At 41.6% G+C, this 26,223-nt stretch overlaps 1 protein-coding gene across 1 annotated transcript in view; it reads right to left on the reverse strand.

Annotated features, from left to right (window-relative positions):
- The window catches only part of babam2 (BRISC and BRCA1 A complex member 2), a 193,317-nt gene that overhangs the window by 29,341 nt on the left and 137,753 nt on the right, over positions 1-26,223 (reverse strand). Inside the window, exon 8 of the mRNA XM_021584324.2 lies at positions 8,122-8,221. Within this exon, the coding sequence (XP_021439999.1) occupies positions 8,122-8,221 (100 nt within the window). The remainder of the gene's footprint in view (positions 1-8,121; positions 8,222-26,223) is intronic.

A 26,223-nucleotide genomic window follows, 5' to 3' on the forward strand; every position in this document is an offset into this window, starting at 1 on the left:
TTCAGAATAACATCTGAGTTGTCCTTATGTTAGGTCCTGATCTGGCTATGCCATATGGCTGTGGGCTACACTAGTTCATTTAGCAGACAAGATTTGAAAATAATTATTGAAAATAATTTTTATAGTACGAAGAATACAATTGAACAAAGCTGAATAAAATAAAGGATATTTTCTCCAAATGATTGGAGAAAATGGTGTTTTCCCACTAATGGGAAAACACCATTATCAAAAGTGACCACAAATGTATTTATGCATGTAACGCTTTTATTATAAAGGTGCATTTTTATGGTGAAAATGATCTTCCCCAAACTTGAAACTCACGCACTGCATACCAGTATGCCAGTTAGGCTCCACACTAGTTGTAAAGAGAATTAATGTGCTTCATTTTAATAAGTTATTTGGCCACTTTAGTTGTGATACAAACCATATCAAAACATATGCCACTGCTCCAAAACCGCCATAAAAAAGCCAGACTACGGTTTGAAACTGCACATGGGGACAAAGATCATACTTTTTGGAGAATGTCCTCTGGTCTGATGAAACAAAAATAGAACTGTTTGGCCATAATGACCATTGTTATGTTTGGAGGTAAAAGGGAGAGGCTTGCAAGCCGAAGAACACCATCCCAACCGTGAAGCACGGGGGTGGCAGCATCATGTTGTGGTTGTGCTTTGCTGCAGGAGGGACTGGTGCAGTTCACAAAATAGATGGCTTCATGAGGCAGGAAAATGATTTGGATATATTGAAGCAACATCTCAAGACATCTATCGGGAAGTTAAAGCTTGGTCACAAACAGGTCTTCCAAATGGACAATGACCCCAAGCATACTTTTTGTGGCAAAATGGCTTAAGGACAACAAAGTCAAGGTATTGGAGTGGTCATCACAAAGACCTGACCTCAATCTTATAGACAATTTATGGGCAGAACTGAAAAGGCATGTGCGAGCAAGGAGGCCTACAAACCTGACTCAGTTACATCAGCTCTGTCAGGAGGAATGGGCCAAAATTCACCCAATTTATTGTGGGAAGCTTGTGGAAGGCTACCCGAAACGTTTGACCCAAGTTAACCAATTTAAAGGCAATGCTACCAAATACTAATTGAGTGAATGTAAACTTCTTTCCCTCTGGGAATGTGATGAAAGAAATAAAAGCTGAAATAAATAATTATCTCTCTCTACTATTATTCTGACATTTCACATTCTTGAAATAAAGTGGTAATCCTAACTGACCTAAAACAGGGAATATTTACTAGGATTAAATGTCAGGAATTGTGAAAAACTGAGTTTAAATGTATTTGGCTAAGGTGTATCCCTTTACACTTGTGTGTATAAGGTAGTTGTTGTGGAATTGTTAGATTAGATTACTCGTTGGTTATTACTGCATTGTCGGAACTAGAACCACAAGCATTTCACTACACTCGCATTAACATCTGCTAACCATGTGTATGTGACAAATAACATTTGATTTGATGTAAACTAGCTATACTCCTGTTGTAAAGATAAGGAAAGTGCTTAATATTTGCTTAATATTAGCAAAGTTGAGAAATAAATATAGTAGGCCTAGCCTATAGAAAGCTGATGGGATCCTCCTCTTTTTAATAGAGGCCATCACTCTGTTTTCTCACGCAATTGCATAGCCTATAGAAATGTTGCTCTCATGAAGTGTTTGATTCGATTTTTGATTACATTTGCATTGATTTCAGAGTGATTATAGAGTGTTGAGTACCAGGCAGTTAGCAAGTTTGGTAGGCTACTAATGACCATCAGCAGCATCAGAGCTTGTAGAAGCCTATTTACAGTGACTAAACAGTCACATGGAATTTTACTGCCTTCCTGACTCGTGACCGCCAGTGTGGTGGTAATATGGTCACTGCAACAGCCCTAGGTGCAATTAATTATCAGGTAGAACAGAAAATTAGAAGGCTTTGGACCTCTTGGGTAAGAGTTGAATACCCCTGCTCTGTACTATTGACAAAGAAAATAAATCTTTTATAAAATAAATACATTTAGATTAGGTTACAGAGATGAGGATGAAGGAGAGAATGGATTTTGAGAGACCCATGGTACCTGGTAAGATGAATATTGAATTTATTACCACCTGTCCCTGTAGTAGGGTTACCCTGCGTTCACCCTGCACTTGACTAATAGTGGCTACTTGCAGTTCACAGAACAAAGTTGGAGACAACCATGTATCTGAATAAAGCAAGCATTTTACGTTTGTGGCATCTGATTTATTAACCCTGCTCTAAAGTTATGCATAGCATAATGACAAGAACGTGCAGTAAGACGGTTTTTATACTTTGTTTAATTAAACATGTAATGTATTATATCTTGCGAATCCTCAACCTCCAGTAAACCCATATAGTGCCCATCAGAAGAGGGGAATTTTCTCCTGGTGGAGCTGACAACACACGCAAGCAGCACCACTGGATTGTCTTGTCCCAGTCGCTCACCTCGCAGGGCCCACTCCTCCTGGCGGAATTGTCTACAAAGAGCAAAACAAATATCTGTCATGCACCATAAATACTAAGACATTCCTGTCAAGCATCTGGTAACAGGTACTGTCTCTCCCAATACCATCATTGCCATTGATGGTCATAATAGAGAGTCCCTTTGAGGGATTTTCTCAAATTAATGGGTAGGATTGTATCGGTGAATATATAAAGTGACATTCCTTCCCGCTAGGCTACAACCTCCACACAAGATTTTCAATGAATATGCCTCTACTCTATACAAAGCCATGGTCTTGTCAGGCTGGTATTTGAGTAGGCCCTACATCAGTATGGAACAGTTTAGTAGCTAGCTAAATTGTTTAATTAGTTCTTTCCGAATGTAGCTAGCTATTAGCAGTGAGCTGGTGACGCAAGTCAACTAACATTATCTAGCTAGCTAGAACCAGGCCAGCTAGCTAACCAACTTTGGCCATTTAGCTGGCTACTGTCTGCTAGTTGCTAAAGTTAGTTAGCGAGACTGGTGTTAGCTAATTTATATGCAGCAAAGGAGCTTGTGAAAACAGTAATGAAATAACTAACTAACCTGTTAGACATCTGTTCTCCGGGACCCACTGGTCTGGGCTGCTTCTTCCAATTTTAGTTCAGCGTGTGGTAGATTTTAGTTCAGCGGGTGGTAAGTAACATTATCCCTCTGTTGTGTGCAGGCCAAAGCTGGGGTTGGCGAGGACGCATGCGCCCTCCTCAATCCCTGCTAGCAGTCCCTGACCCTGTGCCCACTCCCGACAGCAGAGACATTCCTCCTATTTGGTCATTACCAGTTGGAAAGGTAACATTATGACTATACCAGTTGGTCGCTCAGGCAACAGCTACAAGGTAAGCTAACATACAATTGTAATGCATTCTGGCTTAAATTAAATTGTGAATATTGCTGAGAATTTAACAAAATATATTGTGCATCAAGGTTGTCAGGATAAATCATTATGTAGCTAAAGTTAGCTAGCTAATGATTTGCCACTACTTGCTACTGGATGGTCACGGTGCCAAGTAGTCAAGACAGACAGATCTCCAATCAGCACATGCTGCATTCTCACTTTGTATGATCTGCAATCATAATTCTGTCTATCTTTTTCCGTTTCTCCCGTTAGCCCCCATTCAATAAGTTTACAAAAAAAGCAGAGAAACAGAAAAAGAAAAGATTGAGAAAATATTTTGGGGTTTAAATCAACACCTTTTTCAAAATATTCCAACGGAAGTTGAAGGCCATAAATGTATCCTTCTCTGTCATTCGAGTGTCAATGTTGACAATTTAGTGGAATTTCTTAAATGTCTTCTGAGAAAATCCCTACGCTATATTGTCTACTCATCCTTCCTGCAGGATCGCGGCTCCATCTGCTGACCATTTAGGGAAGGGATGGGCAACTGCTGGCTCACAACCCAAAAAAAACCTTTTTTCTTTTTGTCAGGATCTCAACTTAATAGTTAAGAATAGACAAGGTGCTTTTTTAGAAATGTGGTTGTGTATCAACAGTTTTTCTATTGTTATATCAGTCACTGAATTAGCCCATGTCAGGTAAAATGTTTAAGATTGCTAAATTAATCTAGCCAGCTATCTAAACTTGTAGCAATCGTGATCAAATTTCCGACCAGGGGGCCCCTATTGAATTCGTTAGTCACCGAGATATCACTCAACTGCAAACATTTCTCTCCACCCAATGACAAAATTAGTAGAATTGCAGGAAAGTAGTTATACAATTGCAAAATCTTCTCTCAGCCCCTTGGCAAAATGTTTAAAATTGCAGCAAATAAACTTGCTTTAAAATTGCCACATTTTCTCTATGCCCCTTGCCAAAATGTGTAGAATTGCAGGAAATTACAGGGGGCCCCACAACAACAACAATTTCACCCAGGGCCCCCAAAAGGCTATACGTGTAGGTATAGATGTGGTTAACCTCTACGGGATCGATGTCTCCCCGTGGGACGATTGAGCTAACGTGTGCTAATGTGATTAGCATGAGGTTGAAAGTAACAAGAAAAATTCCCAGGACATAGACATACAGTGCCTTGCGAAAGTATTCGACCCCTTGAACTTTGCGACCTTTTGCCACATTTCAGGCTTCAAACATGAAGATATAAAACTGTATTTTTTTGTGAAGAATCAACAACAAGTGGGACACAATCATGAAGTGGAACGACATTTATTGGATATTTAAAACTTTTTTAACAATTTCAAAAACTGAAAAATTGGGCGTGCAAAATTATTCAGCCCCCTTAAGTTAATACTTTGTAGCGCCACCTTTTGCTGCGATTACAGCTGTAAGTCACTTGGGGTATGTCTCTATCAGTTTTGCACATCGAGAGACTGACATTTTTTCCCATTCCTCCTTGCAAAACAGCTCGAGCTCAGTGAGGTTGGATGGAGAGCATTTGTGAACAGCAGTTTTCAGTTCTTTCCACAGATTCTCGATTGGATTCAGGTCTGGACTTTGACTTGGCCATTCTAATACCTGGATATGTTTATTTTTGAACCATTCCATTGTAGATTTTGCTTTATGTTTTGGATCATTGTCTTGTTGGAAGACAAATCTCCGTCCCAGTCTCAGGTCTTTTGCAGACTCCATCAGGTTTTCTTCCAGAATGGTCCTGTATTTGGCTCCATCCATCTTCCCATCAATTTTAACCATCTTCCCTGTCCCTGCTGAAGAAAAGCAGACCCAAACCATGATGCTGCCACCACCATGTTTGACAGTGGGGATGGTGTGTTCAGGGTGATGAGCTGTGTTGCTTTTACGCCAAACATAACGTTTTGCATTGTTGCCAAAAAGTTCAATTTTGGTTTCATCTGACCAGAGCACCTTCTTCCACATGTTTGGTGTGTCTCCCAGGTGGCTTGTAGCAAACTTTAAACAACACTTTTTATGGATATCTTTAAGAAATGTCTTTCTTCTTGCCACTCTTCCATAAAGGCCAGATTTGTGCAATATACGACTGATTGTTGTCCTATGGACAGAGTCTCCCACCTCAGCTGTAGATCTCTGCAGTTCATCCAGAGTGATCATGGGCCTCTTGGCTGCATCTCTGATCAGTCTTCTCCTTGTATGAGCTGAAAGTTTAGAGGGACGGCCAGGTCTTGGTAGATTTGCAGTGGTCTGATACTCCTTCCATTTCAATATTATCGCTTGCACAGTGCTCCTTGGGATGTTTAAAGCTTGGGAAATCTTTTTGTATCCAAATCGGGCTTTAAACTTCTTCACAACAGTATCTCGGACCTGCCTGGTGTGTTCCTTGTTCTTCATGATGCTCTCTGCGCTTTTAACGGACCTCTGAGACTATCACAGTGCAGGTGCATTTATACGGAGACTTGATTACACACAGGTGGATTGTATTTATCATCATTAGTCATTTAGGTCAACATTGGATCATTCAGAGATCCTCACTGAACTTCTGGAAAGAGTTTGCTGCACTGAAAGTAAAGGGGCTGAATAATTTTGCACGCCCAATTTTTCTGTTTTTGATTTGTTAAAAAAGTTTGAAATATCCAATAAATGTCGTTCCACTTCATGATTGTGTCCCACTTGTTGTTGATTCTTCACAAAAAAATACAGTTTTATATCTTTATGTTTGAAGCCTGAAATGTGGCAAAAGGTCGCAAAGTTCAAGGGGGCCGAATACTTTCGCAAGGCACTGTATCTGATATGGGCAGAAAGCTTAAATTCTTGTTAATCTAACTGCACTGTCCAATTTACAGTCGCTATTAGTGAAAGAATACCATGCTATTGTTTGAGGAGAGTGCACAGTTATGAACTTGAAAATGTATCAATAAACCAACCAACATGTGGGCAGAATTTATACAATATTTTGAACAGAAATGCAATGGCTCATTGGATCAATCTAAAACCTTTCACATACACTGCTGTGGACAAAATCTAAATTGCGCTTAAACTGCAATAATAGATTGTGGCCTTCCTCTTGCATTTCAAAGATGATGAACATAATATTTTACCAGATCTCATGTGTTGTATTCTCCTTCATTAATTTCACATTTCCAGAAACTTCAAAATGTTATCTTTCAAATGGTATCAAGAATATGCATATCCTTCCCTCAGGTCCTGAACTAAAGGTAGTTAGATTTGGGTATGTCATTTTAGGCGAAAATGGAAAAAAAGCAAACCTGCGAGCCACGGCGGCCCCTCATGACGAGTTCAGATATTTTGTGGCCCCCACCCCTATCAAACTTGCCCATCCCTGATTTAGGGAATGGAGTTCTCAACCTGAGTGACAAATATCATGCCATAATATACAGTATTGACAGGGAACATTTTACTACAAGGGGGGGTGACTAACATGCATTGCTGGCTCAAACTCTAATATAGATCCAACAATAAGCATGCACAGGAGGGGAAGTTGTCCTTTACCATATACATAGCATCAGCGTGTTCTCATCCAATTCCAATCTTCACCATGCATTACACTATTTTTGTGTTGCTGGTGATTTCATTACCTATGGTTATTCATAAATACAAACATAGTATTCACAAAGGGTTTGTGAATGAATGGCTGCATTTCCTGATGCATTGGGTGACTTGTCTCGGTGCGTGTGAGTCTCTTACACACACACACGATCAAATCAAATTTTATTGGTCACATACACATGGTTAGCAGATGTTAATGTGAGTGTAGCGAAATGCTTGTGCTTCTAGTTCCGACCGGGCAGTAATATCTAACAATATCTAAGTAATATAACAATTTCACAACAACTACCTTATACACACACATAAGTGTAACGGAATGAGCGCCTCCTGCTGAGCGCCTCCTGCTGAGCGCCTCCTGCTGGGATACACACTACACATAGTGACTCAGACACCCCTTTTCAAGTCTATTTGTCTTTGTTTACATAGGACCAAGTGGGGAGTAGTCACGACTCTCTCAAAAGCAGCAAGGCCATACTGTGATTGTGTTTGTTTAGTCACAGCAGGATATGTGTGTGCGCGTGGGGGAACTGTGGATCACTGAACTTATATACACACAGATGACATCCCACTCCAAATCTGCCCTCCCTGGCATGACAAAAGGGAATCCAGCCTTGGAGTCTAACCGGTGAGGTCATGCCACAGGTATTTGCTGTGCCCGCACCCAGGACGCGCTACCTCTGCTTCCGGCGTATAAGGGCCCTGGAGGGTTGGATGCAATGTGGCCGGAAGTGATCCTCATTTACCATACTCACACCTGAACAAAATCCAGTCCAATGGGAGATCTGATGAAAACCAGGGCCGCATCCACAAAGAGTCTCAGAGTAAGAGTGCTGATCTAAGATCAGCTGTGCCTTTAGATCATAATAAATAATATTGTATGGACAGATCCTAGATCAGCACTCCTACTCAGACGGTTTGTGTGTACGGACCCTGGTAGTCGAAACGTTGTCTAATAAATTCACATGGGAGCATAATGCAGTGTGCAGAATACACTATTTTGACGTCCAGCACCTGCTAAGTCTACGGATATGCGTGTCATCTCTTTTCTATTCAGTAATACACCTGTTTTGTGGAGAAAAGCAGTCTGATGTTTTTCATTGTGCTTACATACACCCTATATGATGGAGTAACCTCTTTCTATCCCTTTCTCTCACTCTCTTTTCACCCTGTTGTGCTCTTTCATTATCAGGTTCTGTCATACCTTGTTGGTGAGGAGCTGGCACACTTGAGGTACATAGTCAATGAGGCAGCCTCCACTAGGGAATGCTGGGATGTGTAGTGCAGAGGAGCCTCCAAGTGCGCTGATGGTCAGAAAAAGAAAGAAAGAGTTAAACTACGGCACACAGCAATTAAATTCATATCCCTACTAAGGCTCATTCTATAAGGAGACCCGGTGGCTTTGAGTAAATTGCAGATGCATGCAGGTCATCCTATGCTTCTCATAATAAATCACTTTTAGACTACCTGTGGTATAAAAAAAGAGAGTTGGTTCTTGTTTACTTCAAAGCCTTACACTCTGCAATTTGAATTGGCAGAGAGCGAGAGTTAGAGAAAGAGAGAGAGGTAGAGGCAGTAATAAGGGACTGTGCACGCAACCCTTCTGTCAAACATTACATACATTTTCCGCTGACATCACTGCATGGTTTATCAGAAGCATTTAATCTCATGACAAGATTCAGACTTTGCTCACACAAGCATTTTCTGCCTCTATGTACAGAACCATAACACACACACCCTGGCATGTCCTTGATATACACTAGTTTATCCCTTAATTCAGGTTCAGCCCCACCCTGCTCTACAAACACAAGTGTTCTCAGGCATGACTGACAGGGGTGGTGGTTCCTGCTGCAGGCACATCCCTCCCTCCCTCTAACAGAACAGAACAGAAGTAGAAGAACAGGTGGAGACTGGAGAGGAGAGAGAAGGGCAATATGAACAGCACACACCCTGTTAATGCAAGAAATAGGAATGAGGTCAGACGTAAGCCTCTAAACAGACCACGTGTCCCTACGATCCACACCAAATATGATGTGTGTGTGTGCGTGTTTGCATCTAGTGCAGACACACTAGCATGGACTCCGTCACCCCAAAACGACACGACAACCCCCTCTAAAAGAAAGCAAACAACTCTCTCTCTTTCCATCAGTAACTCTCCACATGCATCTTTCTCACAGTATACAAACCCATCCAAAACCTAATTTGAACAAACATATACACACACAACCTCAGAGAGACCAGCCATAAGGTCAGAAAGAAGAAACGTAATGTTCCCATTTGGGGGGGGGGGGGGGGGTCATAGCTAAAACCATGAAGCTACACTCTCTAGAGCTGGAGGGGGTCATAGATAAAACCATGAAGCTACATTCTCTAGAGCTGGAGGGGGTCATAGGTAAAACCACGAAGCTACATTCTCTAGAGATGGAGGGGGTCATTGCTAAAACCATTAAGCTACACTCTCTAGAGTTGGAGGGGGTCATTGTAAGGACCGCTGTGTCCTTGACTTGGGGGTCCGCACACAAAAGACCTACGATCAGCACGTTTGTTCGCTTTGCCGTAACGCCACGGACGAGAGTCGTCACTTATCCTGCTGGCTTCTTTCCCTTGTCCTCTGTTTATTTGTTTGTTTCTTCCTCTGACGTTTTCCGCTCTGGTCCCTGCAGCGTTGCTCCGGTCGTGATTAGCGCATGCTTGCTTAATCAGGAAAAATGACCATCGCTCGGGCCCTGGGATGACTAACCAACTGGCGGTCGTCATCCCCTCGTTTTTACTCCTCCCTCGCTCCTTGGGCAAAAGAGAGGGATGAACCGGAGGGCTCGTTGGAGGTCCCTGGCTGATACAGTAGTGTGGGACGGTCATGGATGAATGTTTATTATCAGCGTTTACTTGACTTGAGTATCCGTGTAACTAAATGAATGCTCATTTGACATGTATTACGCATAGGATATGTCAAGAGGTCATACATGGTGCCACGAAGCGCTGGGATCTAGATGCTACTGTTTGACGTGCAAGAGGGATCACGACGGCCCAATAGCCTTCATAAACCATGTTTTTTCATAGTCTGATTTAGATTGAATGCCAGTATAAGGCCGTATCTGGTGTTCTACAGTATTGGTGCAGTGTTTTTAACCTTAGACAACAAGCTATATGGCTAACAGACCTGGGTTCACATAGTATTTACATAGTTCAAATCCTTTCAGCATTTTGATTGAGCATGTCTGGAGTGCCTGATGGGCAGGTTTTGCACTTTTGGGGTTATTCCATTGCTCCAGGCAAGCTCAATCAAGGGCAACTTAATTTAAAAAAAATAGAAAGAACACAAACACTGTTTGAACCAAGGCCTCTATTCAGGTCTCCATATAAACTACATGACCAAAAGTACATCAACACCTGCTCGTCAAACACCTCATTCCAAAATCATGGGCATTAATATGGAGTTGGTCCCCTTTTTGTTGCTATAACAGCCTCCACTCTTCTGGGAAGGCTTTCCACCAGATGTTGGAACATTGCAGCGGGGACTTGCTTCCATTCAACCACAACAGCATTAGTGAAGTCGGGCACTGATATTGAGTGTTGAGTGTTGCAACTGAGGACAGACGGTTTTTATATGCTACGTGATTCAGCACTCGGCGGTCCCGTTCTGTGAGCTTTTGTGGCCTATCACTTCGTGACGGAGCCGTTGTTGCTCCTAGTCGTTTTCACTTCACAGCACTTACAGTTGACTGGGGCAGCTCTAGCAGAGCAGAAACTTGACAGGCAGAAACTGACTTGTTGGAAAGGTGGCATCCTATGACGTGCCACGTTGAAAGTCAGCTGGCCATTCTACTGCCCGTGTTTGTCTATGGAGATTGCATGGCGGTGTGCTTAATTTTATGCACCTGTCAGAAACGAGTGTGGCTGAAATAGCCGAATCCACCAATTTGAAGGGGTACCCACATACTTTTGTATATATAGTGTAACGATCTATATATATATTTTTTACCTTTATTTAACTAGGTAAGTCAGTTAAGAACAAATTCTTATTTACAATGACGACCTACCAGGGAAGAGTGGGTTAACTGCCTTGTTCAGGGGCAGAACAACATATTTTTACCTTGTCAGCTCGGGGATTCGGTCCAGCAACCTTTCGGTTACTGGCCCAACGCTCTAACCACTCAGCTACATTTCTAGACTGCATTTCTATCTGCAACATTTCTCCTTACTGAACACACCCCTGACGGCACAATGCCACAAGGTGTGGTGGGAAACGATGATGATATAGTATGGGTCAGACAGAGGTTGTAACTGGGCCATATTATCCAGGTATGAGGGGGAGTTGCCAGAGCACATTGTGGGAAGCAGATAATCTAAGCTGTGGCTTCTCATCAGTAGATTAATCATGTCTGAATGTTTGTTACATAATGTGGGCTGCGACCACTTCCCTTTAATGCAGTTTTACAACGCTACTTGTTGTGGTTTAGTCACTATCCAGTGTTCCTCACAATTTAGATACAACATCCTCAGTCATGACTCTAGTATCAGTGTATTGCTTGACAAACTACTAATAATGTCAGTTGTTCTTTATCTTGTTTAGGGTTGATATATATTGCGCTACTTCAAACATAGATCAATGATGCCATATTGTCACCAACATAGAAATATAATTAAATCAAAATGCTGTGGTCTGATGAGCTATGCCCTTGATAGTAATTATATTTCTATGGTCACCAAGCCCTCTGAATTGTGAACGATGCATTCCAAATAGGTCATACTGCCATGATGAGAGCCCGATGCATATATTAGCATTGCTCTCTGTGCTTTTTATTTTGTCTAAAAGCTACAATGACCAACGCAAAGCAGCACACGACAACGAAGACAAATCCTCCGACTGTAAAAGTCTATCCGCCCACAGATCCATCTAAGAATAACCTCATTTCATTCAGATGTAAATGCAGACATAGACGCACAGAATGGTCGACTCACCAGTTAATTAGCGAACTCGTCACTCACGCGTGTTGATTGGGTTTGTGAACAAAGACACTTGCAATTGTCATTGTAATGACGCACGCCTCAAATTGTCAATTGAATGAAGGCTGATTAATCACTAGCATCTGATGCTGCCAGATGAACTGTGGAAATGGAAAGAAGATATTTATTGTGTATTTGTCAAGGTATTTGAGAAGATATTTTATATGCATTGGACCCAAAATGCTTGCTCTACTTCACTTAATTTTAAGTTGCTTAAAGTAATAGTAGTAGTATTAGCAGTCTTGTGATTGCTGTGCAGTTTTGATTATAAAACGTAACGATTCATTGTAGCGTTGGCATAGTAACAGTGTCGGAAAAAGTACCCAACTGTCATCCTTGAGTAAAAGTAAAAGATACAGTACCTTGCGAAAGTATTCGGCCCCCTTGAACTTTGCGACCTTTTGCCACATTTCAGGCTTCAAACATAAAGATATAAAACTGTATTTTTTTGTGAAGAATCAACAACAAGTGGGACACAATCATGAAGAGGAACGACATTTATTGGATATTACAAACTTTTTTAACAATTTCAAAAACTGACAAATTGGGCGTGCAAAATTATTCAGCCCCCTTAAGTTAATACTTTGTAGCGCCACCTTTTGCTGCGATTACAGCTATAAGTCGCTTGGGGTATGTCTCTATCAGTTTTGCACATCGAGAGACTGAATTTTTTTCCCATTCCTCCTTGCAAAACAGCTCGAGCTCAGTGAGGTTGGATGGAGAGCATTTGTGAACAGCAGTTTTCAGTTCTTTCCACAGATTCTCGATTGGATTCAGGTCTGGACTTTGACTTGGCCATTCTAACACCTGGATATGTTTATTTTTGAACCATTCCATTGTAGATTTTGCTTTATGTTTTGGATCATTGTCTTGTTGGAAGACAAATCTCCGTCCCAGTCTCAGGTCTTTTGCAGACTCCATCAGGTTTTCTTCCAGAATGGTCCTGTATTTGGCTCCATCCATCTTCCCATCAATTTTCCCTGTCCCTGCTGAAGAAAAGCAGGCCCAAACCATGATGCTGCCACCACCATGTTTTACAGTGGGGATGGTGTGTTCAGCTGTGTTGCTTTTACGCCAAACATAACGTTTTGCATTGTTGCCAAAAAGTTCAATTTTGGTTTCATCTGACCAGAGCACCTTCTTCCACATGTTTGGTGTGTCTCCCAGGTGGCTTGTGGCAAACTTTAAACTACACTTTTTATGGATATCTTTAAGAAATAGCTTTCTTCTTGCCACTCTTCCATAAAGGCCAGATTTGTGCAATATACGACTGATTGTTGTCCTATGGACAGAGTCTCCCACCTCAGCTGTAGATCTCTGCAGTTCATCCAGAGTGATCATGGGCCTCTTGGCTGCATCTCTGATCAGTCTTCTCCTTGTATGAGCTGAAAGTTTAGAGGGACGGCCAGGTCTTGGTAGATTTGCAGTGGTCTGATACTCCTTCCATTTCAATATTATCGCTTGCACAGTGCTCCTTGGGATGTTTAAAGCTTGGGAAATCTTTTTTGTATCCAAATCCGGCTTTAAACTTCTTCACAACAGTATCTCGGACCTGCCTGGTGTGTTCCTTGTTCTTCATGATGCTCTCTGCGCTTTTAACGGACCTCTGAGACTATCATAGTGCAGGTGCATTTATACGGAGACTTGATTACACACAGGTGGATTGTATTTATCATCATTAGTCATTTAGGTCAACATTGGATCATTCAGAGATCCTCACTGAACTTCTGGAGAGAGTTTGCTGCACTGAAAGTAAAGTGGCTGAATAATTTTGCACGCCCAATTTTTCAGTTTTTGATTTGTTAAAAAAGTTTGAAATATCCAATAAATGTTGTTCCACTTCATGATTGTGTCCCACTTGTTGTTGATTCTTCACAAAAAAATACAGTTTTATATCTTTATGTTTGAAGCCTGAAATGTGGCAAAAGGTCGCAAAGTTCAAGGGGGCCGAATACTTTCGCAAGGCACTGTACCTTAATAGAAAATGACTCAAGTAAAAGTCACCTGGTAAAAATCTACTTGAGTAAAAGTCTAAGTATTTGGTTCAAAATATACTTAAGTATCAAAAGTAAAAGTATAAATCATTTTCAAATTCCTTATATTAAGCAAACCAGATTAAGCAAACCACCATTGTCATGTTATTTAAATTTACGGAAAGCCAGGGGCACACTCCAAATCTCAGACATTTACAAACAAAGCATTTGTGTTTAGTGAGTCCGCCAGATCAGAGGCAGTAGGGATGACCAGGGATGTTCTCTTGATAAGTGCGTGAATGAGACTATTTTCCTGTCCTGCTAAGCATTCAAAATGTAACAAGTACTTTTGGGTGTCAAGGAAAATGTATGGAGTAAAAAGTACAATGTTTTCTTAAGGAATGCAGTGAAGTACAGATAACCCAAAAAACTACTTAAGTAGTACTTTAAAGTATTTTTTACTTAAGTACTTTACACCACTGCATAGTAGAGGGGAAAGGTTTAAAATGGACACATAATATAGTTTTAAATATTGGTATGAAAAAAGTTGCAGATTAGCAGGAGCTTGTTTGACAAGTGTAGGTCCATAGCCAGGGTTCATTCAAGGTTCAATCATGTTTGGTGATGGTACTATACACAAAAGTGAAGGAAATTGCTTTTTACAAATCTGACCCTGGTCAGTTAAAAGACTGTTGATTGTCTGAGTGAATGCGTGTGTAAGGGCCAGGGAATCACCTTGTAAGAAAGAAAAGAGGATTCAAACTGACAAAGGCACTAGATTCTTAGTCCTTATCTGTTCTCACACGGTCTCTCGCTCTCACACACACACGCTTCACTCCACCTGAGTCACCAAAGGTAATCTCCTGCGTTGATTAAGTCATGGGCGGTCTTGTCACTGCATGAGTGTGTATATGTTTGTGTATGTCCTGTATTCAGTAAATATGTCATACGGAAGGCTACGTTGCTTGAGGGGTGGGGGGGGGGGGGGGGGGGGGGGTGGGGTTGTTCACACAATGACTCCTATCCATTGTGGGTGGAGTGCTACGAGTGGAGTCACCAGCACAGGCAGAAGCAGGGACACCTCAGGGGTCCTTGGAGAAGGGTATCATGGGACCAAAAATGGCTCAGGACTTAGGCCAAATTGCCAAGTGGATTGGTAACCCACCCAAAGGGATTTGGGGTATATTTTCAGACCGTTTAGTGAAAAGGGAATAGCATCTGCTATTAAAACGTCGTCGTAATTCATTTCAATGCAGTGAGCCGTAGTCACCAGATGAGCGTTAATCTTTCTGTGCATACATGACATGGTATACAAGTGCTCACTAAAAAGCATGAGCTGGCGCACAACCAGAGAAAATGATTTAGTGTAGAGGTGCTGACTAACGGTGAATACACTGTAAGCTATAAAAACAAAGAGTCGCACACTCCATATGCACAACCTCCCAGTAATCTATTGGGTAAAAAAACACCAACGTTTTGACATCACTGTGCCTTCTTCAGGGTCAAGTGCTCACTGACAGCGTTTTGCAAATAAATTACATGGTCTCAATGTCACTGAAAGCATCCGTTTCGACTAGCATCACAGTTCTCTGTGAAGGCCGAGGCCCTACCCCCGAAAGAGGTGTCACCAAAAGATCCTCAAACCCCCCCCCAAAGTAGAATATGTCACTAGTCCTAAGTAGCATGAGCGTATCCCTATTTTTTTGGACCAGCCAGCACCTCTTCGGTCATTGTCTTCAGGCAACAGTTTGGCACTGTCGTGACCCCCTAGCCTGGTAAACACCCTCATTACCTGTTCAGTTGTTTCAATCCCACTTTATCTATGTGGCATCTTGTCATTTGCTGATATGCCCCTGGTGTAAAGGGCTTCAGTGGTACAATTTGTGCTAAGGGGGGGAAGTAAAGTGTCTCATTGAGCTGAAAGAGAAGGTCAAAAGTGAATTTGGAATATTTGGGAAAATGTAACGTTCAGATCACACCCAACCCACTTCTTTGGCACAGAGGGTTCCCAAAGTTCCCATAGACCTAAATCTGTGTGTACAGTGCATTTCCTGTTTTGGCCTAATGACACTCTCCCTTTAATCCGTGGCAATATGCATCTGCAACACAGCTGTTCTAGTTAATGTCCTGACATGCCAAAAAGAGTTTCTAAAGAAACTTTGATTACGACAGAAAGGTTTCTAGAGAAACTTTAATTGTGACAAAGACAGCTTCCACAAACCAAAGAACCTCAAGGGCATAAGCTAAAATTGTGGCCTAGTAGAAAATACTTAATTCATGATAATACCACCTGTAATACTAGGAATTGTGGGTAACGTAGTCTCACGACCCTTCCTCCGTCACTCAGTCAGAACCCAAAGCAGGTAACTCAGGGAGGGATGATGATGGGTCAACCATGGACACAACGACCATGACAGGGGTGAGGCTGAAGTCTGGCAGCATGGTGTCGTGTAGAAAAAAGAATCCCCCCCCCACACAGTGTAGCACCTGGAATTCCTTGGGTGCTTTTGATATTCATGAGGGAGTGGGTAAGGTCTGTGGACTCGCTCAGTCATCGGTGCATTGAGGAACAATCACAATTATGTTGCAAGGATAGGTGTGTGTGTGTGAGTGAGGAGTGTTCTGGTGGGTGCCCGCGGCTATGCTATGCTGCTCCCTCTAGATATATGGGGTTATAGGCAGCTACAGGATAAATATTATAGAGAGGAACAACGCAAATAACTTGGCTGCTTACAATGGTTCACAAGTACACATATGGAAAAGCATACAAGCACACTAGAGATGTGTAATGCATGTATTACAAGCAAAGGCAATTGCATTCACATATGCATACACACAGACCCAAACATTGCTCTGCCGCAGCCTAAAACTGTCTCTCTCTGTTGATTTTCTTTGGCTCCCAAATAGGCTTTGGTTTGGGGGCAGAGACAGTGCCCACTCGATTCTTTTATGTAACACTGCAGGTTTTCTGGGTAGAGCGAGAGGCTAACGACTCATCTCATAGACTGACTGGGTACAGTCAGGTCCAGACCAGCCAACGGTGGAGAAGAAAAGCGAGAGAATGGAGAAAAAAGGAGAGGTAACAGGGAGGCAGGAAAATGAGTAAAGAGAAGGATGGAAGAGACATGGGCTGTCAATCTAAACCTTGTATATGGCTGACATTGGTAGATGCCTTGTATATGGCTGACATTGGTAGATGACTTGTATATGGCTGACATTGGTAGATGCCTTGTATATGGCTGACATTGGTAGATGCCTTGTATATGGCTGACATAACCAAGTCCATTTAACGTTAAATGATTTAAATACAATCGGTAGCATGAAATTGAACTTGAGGCTCAAGTCATTTCACAAGATAGTACAGCACAGCCTGTCCTTATTCAAGTGGCTATTGAATGTACTTCTGAATAACAACAGTACATGTTAAGGTTTTTTGTATGCCGCACTTCAATATCCCAATGAGAGGAACGAAGTCAACTGCATGAACACAAAAGCGTAGGTGAAGATCCTCTCTTAACCGAATCAATGCGCGAGGAAGAGTGGTGAGGACCAGGCATGAAAGTATTTAAGTCCGAGCGAACTAGCGTACAAACGAACGCACAATAGCTGCAGCCCATGTATAGGCAAGTACATACATGGGTGTCAGTGGAATAGCTATGAAGTATAGTATCTCTCGCTGGAACGGCTGGTCTGTTTGAAAAGAGAGAGAAAGGTACAACGTCATAGCTCTGAGGGGATTAAAAAAGATTCACTTTCTCCCAGAATGCCTTAGATCCTGGAGCTACCGCAGCCCTCCAAGGAGAGAGAAAAGGAGAGAGGGAAATGAGATATCAAACGTCTCTCTCAAGTCCCACTCTCTTTCCTTCTCTCTTTGAGGCTCCGCCAGCAAGACTGACTAGGAGGCGAGAGAGAGATCAGGAGCGGAGAGGAGGATGAGGGGAGAAGGAGGGGGAGAGAGAGAGCGAGCGAGAATGAGGAGAGAGTAAAAGGAAAGAGAAAACGTTTTCTTTGCCGGGTCAGCTTCAAGGGAAGGGGGACAGAAAGCCAGGGCCAAAGTGGAGCGAGAACACAAGCAACAAAGACACGGGTATAGGGAACACACACAGACATACAGTGAGCTCCAAAAGTTCACTTGTATGTGTATTAAAGTAGTCAACGGATTAGTATTTGATTCCATATTCATAGCATGCAATGATTACATCAAGCTCAACAAACTTGTTGGATCCTGACTAAACAAACTTGGTGGATCCTCTTGCTGTTTGTATTGTGTTTCAGATAATTTTGTGCCCAATAGAAATGAATGGTGAATAATGTAATGTGTCATTTTGGAGTCACTTTTATTGTAAATAAGAATATAATATGTTTCTGAACACTTCTACATTAATGTGGATGCTATCATGATCATGGATAGTCCAGAATGAATCGTGAATAATGCTGAAATTATGAGTGAGAAAGTTACAGACATGCTAACCTCTCACCATTACAATAACAGGGGAGGTTAGCATTTTTGGGGGGTATGATATTTGTGGGTTTAACTTTCTCACTCATCATTATTCGTAATCCACAATAATGTAGAAGTGTTTATGTAATCCTTGCGCGTTAAGAATATGGGTACAAATACTAAACCTTTCACTGTTTTAATACACATAGGTGAATTTGTTCTAACACTATTGGTCTAAAACGGTTTACCCAATATGGATCAGTATACCTCAAATTAAAGCTGACAGTGCTGGAGTAGAGCCAAAGCAACAAAAAATGTCTCGCTGTCCCAATACTTTTGGAGCTCGCACGCACGCAAAGTCATAAGGCCCAAAGTCAAAACGAAAATACTACACTCAAGCAAGCGTACATAAACATACAAACATGAAATAGCTTGAGACTAAAGTTATTGAGGTAAATACGGAATTAAAATCTTCGGAATCTACGCTACGTTGTTTGGGCTCAACCTTTTTCCTCAAAGGGCCAGATATGTCCATATTATAGTAGGGTCTGCTGTGCAGCCCTCTCTCCTACATCTCTCCTCCCCAGCGCCACCCTTTCCCGCTCTCCTCTTTCATGCCTTTAGCCTCTTTCTGTCCATTCTCCTCACTCAACTGGCCGAGGAGGGCGCCGAACGCCACTGCAGCCTGGTCTAGCACATGGGCAAGGTCAAGCCTGCGAACGCACAAACACAGACACACATAGCTGAGCTGGCATGCTTCTCCTCTTGGTTGTTAGTAGGGTGGATGCAAGCATTCTCAACCTCATTGAAAATAAATATGGCACATTTTCAAATCTGTTACTGCAATCGCAATTCACTTCCTGAATTGATGGGAATGGAAATTTAGTTGACGAATGACCCCGACCCCGGTGGTCTATAGCACTGTCAGAGAGTACTTCAATGTAGTGTGGAGAGTGCAGGGGAGTAACTCATAAACAAAACATCTTTAAGTGTAAAAAAAAGAAAGAAAAAAAAAAAAAAAAATTTGTATTCACTAGTCAGAATAAGAAGTCTCAATTGGTGGGAATGAAATGGAACAAGTCACATCCATTAGATTGCTCTGAGTTTTAATTGATGAAAAGTTATCCTCATATGAAATTTGTCTGTAGCAAAGTGATGAAATCTGTTGGTATCATCAGAAAGATTAGTGGTTTGGTTCATCAGGCTTGCTTCCTAAGTCTATAATATAGCTTAATTTGCTCATCTCTCATTTACCGTAATATTGTCTGGCCCAGTATATATGCCTCCTACCTACACAAATTACTCATCATACAAAATAAATGTGCAAGACTAACCTTCTCTAATTACCTGGCTCCATCCGCACTTTGGTTTAAGAAATAGTCAGTTATACACTTTCATCTACAAATACTCATAGCTCCCAGACAGTTTACCTAAACCCTTCAATGGATTCTTCCAGGTTAATTCTGAAATCCAACTACATAAAACAAGACACTAAGATAACCTTCACCCCTCCCCACTGCCGCACCTCACATAGTCAATTCTCTATCAGATACAGAGGTACCATCCTCTGGAATTCTTATCTTCACATTGCCAAAACCTCATCATCCTTCAATAACGTCAAGTTAACACTGGGGGTCAGCCCGATGAACATAACTACCCAATAATCCCCTCCAAAGTAGCCTAACTCTCACACACAATCACACATTGTTTGCGAGACAGAGCGTGAGCACAAGACAGAGCGCCACCGCAAGACAGAGAGCGAAACAGAGCTAGAGACAGAGAAGGGGAACGAAAGATGGAGGAAAGGAGAAAGAGCTAGAGAGAATAGATGACCAACAGGGAGACAGTGAGAGAAAGAGACAGCTAGAGATAATGAGAGAAGAAAGGAAAGAGAGAAAATGGAGGACAGGAGAAACAGTGTGAGGAGAAGTAAAAAAAAAACAAGGGAGACAAAGAGTGCTGGGGTGTAGACCAAGAGAGTGAGGAAAGTCGAGGGAGAGGAGGGATGAAAAGAGACAGAGATAGAGGGGGCAGAGGCCCCTTAACCTGGTATGACAGGGAGTGCGCTCTTAAATAAACATCTCCAGAGATTATTCCAAGCACGAACGGCCAGACCAGGCCGGCTAGAGGGGGGCATGGGGTCAAGAGAGGGGATGTTTACATACCTGACACTCTGCCCTGACACACACATGCACACACACACAAACTCATGTACAGTACACATATGCACATACTTACGAACACTTAGATGTACAAACATATATGCGAATTAAGCAAGTATACACACACACACACACACACACACACACACTCACGCCCACAGACGCACAGTCACTCTCAGCCCCAGACACTGACTATGTGTCATCTATCTCTTTTGTTCTTCTTCTTTCTTTTTAAAGGAACACGAGTCCAGACACTGGCGTGTCGAATTATACATTGATGACATCATGCGCTGCGGTTTTCACAATGCATTTTTGTTTATCATCTTCTTACGCCTTACATGCTCTCCATCTGCATCCTACAAGTCTGTCTCATCTAGTCAAGTTTTTGAGGAGATTTGGGGCCAACTGTCTGACAGTAATGGTCAGAAATGCAAATCGGAACATCTTTCTCCAGCCAGGAGAAAGGGCTCCTCTAGAGCCTGGTTCTCTTCAAGGTTTCGTCCTACTTATAAGGAGTTGTTGCTTGCCACTGTCACATTGGCTTGCTCTTAAAGGCCCAGGGCAGTCAAAAATGCTATTTTCCTATGTTTTATAAATACAGAAATTATTCACATCCCTTGACTTTTTCCACATTTTGGTGTGTTACAGCCTGAATTTAAGATGGTTTAAATTTGCCTCAAAGAAGGCCACCTATTGGTAGATGGGTAAAATAAAAAGCAGACTTTGAATATCCCTTATTAATTACCCCTGAGTCAATACATGTTAGAATCACCTTTGGCAGCAATTCCAACTGTGTGTCTTTCTGGGTAAGTCTCTAAGAGCTTTGCACACCTGGATTGTACAATATTTGCATATTAATATTTGTTTAATTCTTCAATATACACTACCATTCAAAAGTTTGGGGTCACTTAGAAATGTCCTTGTTTATGAAAGAAAAGTCCATTAAAACAACATCAAATTGATCAGAAATACAGTGAAGACATTGTTAATGTTGTAAATGACTATTGTAGCTGGGAACTGCTGATCTTTAATGGAATAACTCCACAGGCGTACAGAGGCTCATTATCAGCAACCATCACTCCTGTGTTCAAATGGCACGTTGTGTTAGCTAATCCTAGTTTATAATTTAAAAATGCTAATTGATCATGAGAAAACCCTTTTGCAATTATGTTAACACAGCAGAAAACGGTTGTCCTGATAAAATAAGCAATAAAACTGGCCTTCTTTAGACCAGTTGAGTATCTGGTGCATTAGCATTTGTGGGTTTGATTACAGGCTCAAAATGGCCAGAAACAAAGACCTCTCTCTCTCTCTCTCTATCTCTCTCTATATATATATATATACATTTTTCATTGTGGATCAGAAAAGGCTTGTCCTTGATTTGGCTAACACCACATGGTAATTTGTTCCTGAATATATATATATATATAGTGGTGTTAGCCAAATCAAGGACAAGCCTTTTCTGATCCACAATGAAAAATGGGCAGTTGACATTTGATTTAAACTGAACTTAGAACGTATACTCTCTTCAAAGAGAACTACACCCCTGAACCGTATATCCGCCTGAAACTTACAAAAGTCCAAAGGTCAGTTTGTGCACAACTCAGATCCGGCACCCTCCCTTTGGCTATAGAGATGGTAAAATTTGCCTACTGTGTGATCTTAGGGAAGTCGGAAACAAAATTCATTTAGTGTTTTATAGCCCTCTGTATGACGGACTGAGACATGTTCTTTTTAATAAAATGTTTGGCGATAACCCTGAAATATTCTGCTTATGGGACAAGCAGAGGCTTAAATTTACTTTAGACAGGCTCAGTTAGTTCGCAATTCCTGGACGAGAAGGATACATGTATTGTTTGTGTAGTGTGGCTAGATGGTAGTGGTACTTGCCATGATTATTGCATGCGTATAATTTATCAAATGTTATTTTGTCTTGAGTACTAGGAAAATGGTACTCTGTTTAGTAGCGTCTTGCAGTGTTGTAGTACTCGAGACCGGTCAGCGCATAAAACCGCTTTGCCAGGCCAAATATTATTGAATCATTAATAGGGTATCTTAATAGCATTTATATCTATTATAGACATGTTTGCGAAGTGGGGCACCTATAGACCTTCAGTGTGTGACAGTGGTGAACCCATAGGTCTTCAGTGTGTGACAGTGGTGAACCTATAGGTCTTCAGTGTGTGACAGGTTAGTACAGTGGTGCACCTATAGGTCTTCAGTGTGTGACAGGTTAGTACAGTGGTGCACCTATAGTAATTCAGTGTGTGACAGGTTAGTACAGTGGTGAACCTATAGGCCTTCAGTGTGTGACAGGTTAGTACAGTGGTGCACCTATAGGTCTTCAGTGTGTGACAGGTTAGTACAGTGGTGCACCTATAGGTCTTCAGTGTGTGACAGGTTAGTACAGTGGTGAACCTATAGGTCTTCAGTGTGTGACAGGTTAGTACAGTGGTGCACCTATAGGTCTTCAGTGTGTGACAGTGGTGAACCTATAGGTCTTCAGTGTGTGACAGGTTAGTACAGTGGTGCACCTATAGGTCTTCAGTGTGTGACAGGTTAGTACAGTGGTGAACCTATAGGCCTTCAGTGTGTGACAGGTTAGTACAGTGGTGCACCTATAGGTCTTCAGTGTGTGACAGGTTAGTACAGTGGTGAACCTATAGGCCTTCAGTGTGTGACAGGTTAGTACAGTGGTGAACCTATAGGCCTTCAGTGTGTGACAGGTTAGTACAGTGGGGCACCTATAGGTCTTCAGTGTGTGATAGGTTCGCGATTCTGAAATGACAGCAACCGTAATACCAGCGCACTCATGTAGGAGAGTGCACTTTCTGTAAAACACAAAAGGGCCAGTGGTGTAGTGGAGGCTACACAGGAATAAAGCGATGAACCCCTTTTATTTCAGTGGGAATTGTGTATACTCCCTTCTTAATACTTACTGATGCACATCAAAGTAGAGTAGTGGAGGTATATGATTGATCAATTATGTAGTACAATAGAGAAATCATGCACAGAGTAGCCTACACAATCGCAAAGCACATGAAACATGCTCGCTGCACACAGCCTAGTTTCTGCGGAATATCATCTGCAGGCAGCAAGAGCGTACAGCTCTCAACTGGTTCTGGCATGGAGCAGCTCACAGATGAATGACATCGGTAGCCGGTAGGGTTGGAAAGACGTTTCAACTGGTGACATCTACCAGTAAATGCTAACTTAGGTAACAATGGGTATGCAAACCAGGTATTAAAAACATTTTGTCCTTAGTTTTGGTTAGTAGACTATTTGTTATGTGCAATTGTCCTCATGCCTCATTTGCATCAGGGGTGTAGACATTGGATCCATGTCTACACCACCATTTTTTTTACGGATTAAAAAAAAAAAGTGTTATTTTGAAAGTGAAAATCTGAAAAATCTATAGGAAAACTCCCGAAGAAAGATACGAAAACATAATTTTTCACACAGGTTGCCTTTTCTTCCCTGGGCAAGCCATTTGGGAAAATTTTGGCAAAATTTGAATATACCAACTTCTCCAGGCACCACAACAACACTGCATAGGGCAAATGGAAAGACAGCATTCACACACAACATGCTGTTAAAGGATAAGCTGTCCATAAACTCAGACATAATAAGCCAGTAGGTCCCAATCATAAGAATGCAAAAACACAACCACTAAGCATTTCCCAATCTAAATGTACATCTACTACTTCCCTTTGCAAAAAAGATTTCACGTTTAGCACACAAAGTAACCTGTGACCTACATTTCAAAGTGGAACTGACAGCATTTGAACAACTTTCGAGATATGAAACAAACTGACAATCATATCAGTCAAAAATATCCAATTCCCAGTTCATGCCACAAAACCAACTTTATAAGAGGTTTTATAAATAGGTTCTATTTGACTCAACGTTCCATGACGTACACTAAAGCATTGTTGGCAGAATAGATGGATGCAGTTCAAAGCATGATTCATATAATTCACCAATACATTTCTTGGTAGTCTTATCAGGTTGTAAATTGGTTGCTATCAGGTTATAAATCACAGCTGACCTGGTACATTGTTTGCTGCCTCCATTTGGGATGCACGGTTTCAATTTCAATTACTCAATATTCTGGACAAAAACTCTAAGTCTGGGAACGTCAATATAATCAAACTAGCAAGGGCAATGATCACAAGTAAGTCATAACGTGGCTAATAGGCTAGTATATATATTTATGTAGCAAGCTAAAAACAGAGCCTAACGTTAGCTAGATAGCTAACTAGCTAGCTGCTAGGAGGATGTCATGTCATGCAATTGGAGGAGTGGGTGAGTGACTGACTTTTTCCCCTCATATCATTTTTCAGTGGCTAAACATATCTAGAGATGCAGGTGTCATTTGGTAAGCTAGCAAGAACTTGAATGACTGTTATCCTGTTAGCATCTCTCTTGCATTCGCAAATTCATTCTGGCTATCTACTCAGAATTCAGAGCACTCTTGTCTGAGTGTGCAGAACAATTGATGAATGAATTTATGAACACGCGACACCCGCTGAATACGACCGGTGACAGTAAATGTAGACAAAGAAGTAATAGTTGGTAAAGAACACTCTAGATCAGGCCTGGGCTACTCCAGTCCTCAGGGGCCTGATTGGTGTCACACGTTTGCCCCAGCTAACACACCTGACTCCAATAATCAACTAATCATGATCTTCAGTTTAGAATGCAATTAGTTTAAAATCAGCTGTGCTAGAGATGGGGAAAAAGTGTGACACCAATCAGGCCACTGAGGACTGGAATTGCCCAGGCCTGCTCTAGATAACATGTAAACAGCCTAACCAGCCTTGCTACGGCGAGTAACATTGTCAGACTTCTCTCATTTGTGTCTGGAAGTAGCTAGCTAGCAAGCTAGCCAACTTTAGCAGTTAGCCTGGGTACTTGGTTGGGACAAGCATGCATTGGCAGGCCAACTGCAGAAGGACGAGGAGGCAACTATTCCTCATCGTTTAACAGTGCAATTTTGACAGCCAACTAGCTGAAAAGTTTGAGGGTTTATCTAATGTTCCTTTGTTAGATTTTTAGCTCATCTTGCTCTGGCAAGTATTAGTTGTTGATCTTGTTGATGTGCATAACTGAGAGCCTACCTTTTCATGGTTGTTTGATCAATAGGAATGTGAAGTTCCCAAATGTAAAAGGACTCCTGTGGTATTCACATATTTGCAGAAAACCATTCAGGTGTATTTTGTGGCTTTTGGCGAATGCGTTCTAATGCTCTAAAGTCACACTGTTACTACTGCCTGTAAACACACAGTCCAGTTCAAAGTGAATGATGGCAGGCCTCTGTGGCAAATGGCTTGTTTTCATAAAGCCTACTATCTCTGATTGGCTATAGTGCACCGGTCTGTGTAGAATCCTGGATAAGATAGATATTTGTATTAGGTTTTATTTAATGCAGTGTCTATTAATTGTCCAAACGCACAGACGCTTTCCCACTATATATTGCTATAGAATTTTCACAAATCCCTAAGTATACATAATTCCCTAAGAATTTATGAAAATGTGAAAATGACCATGTCTAGTCACTTGTCTTCTTTTTTATTTTTTTATTCTTCTTGGAGGTGTATGTGAAATGATTTTAATAAGTTTTGTAAGTTCCACTTTAAATGCAACATGTTTCACACAACATGGTTTTCAAAGAGATGGCTAACGCAAGTGCGCTGCAATGAAAAACACAGTTCCACTCACCA

This window comes from Oncorhynchus mykiss, chromosome 25, assembly GCF_013265735.2.
Source record: "Oncorhynchus mykiss isolate Arlee chromosome 25, USDA_OmykA_1.1, whole genome shotgun sequence".
Lineage (NCBI taxonomy): Eukaryota > Metazoa > Chordata > Actinopteri > Salmoniformes > Salmonidae > Oncorhynchus > Oncorhynchus mykiss.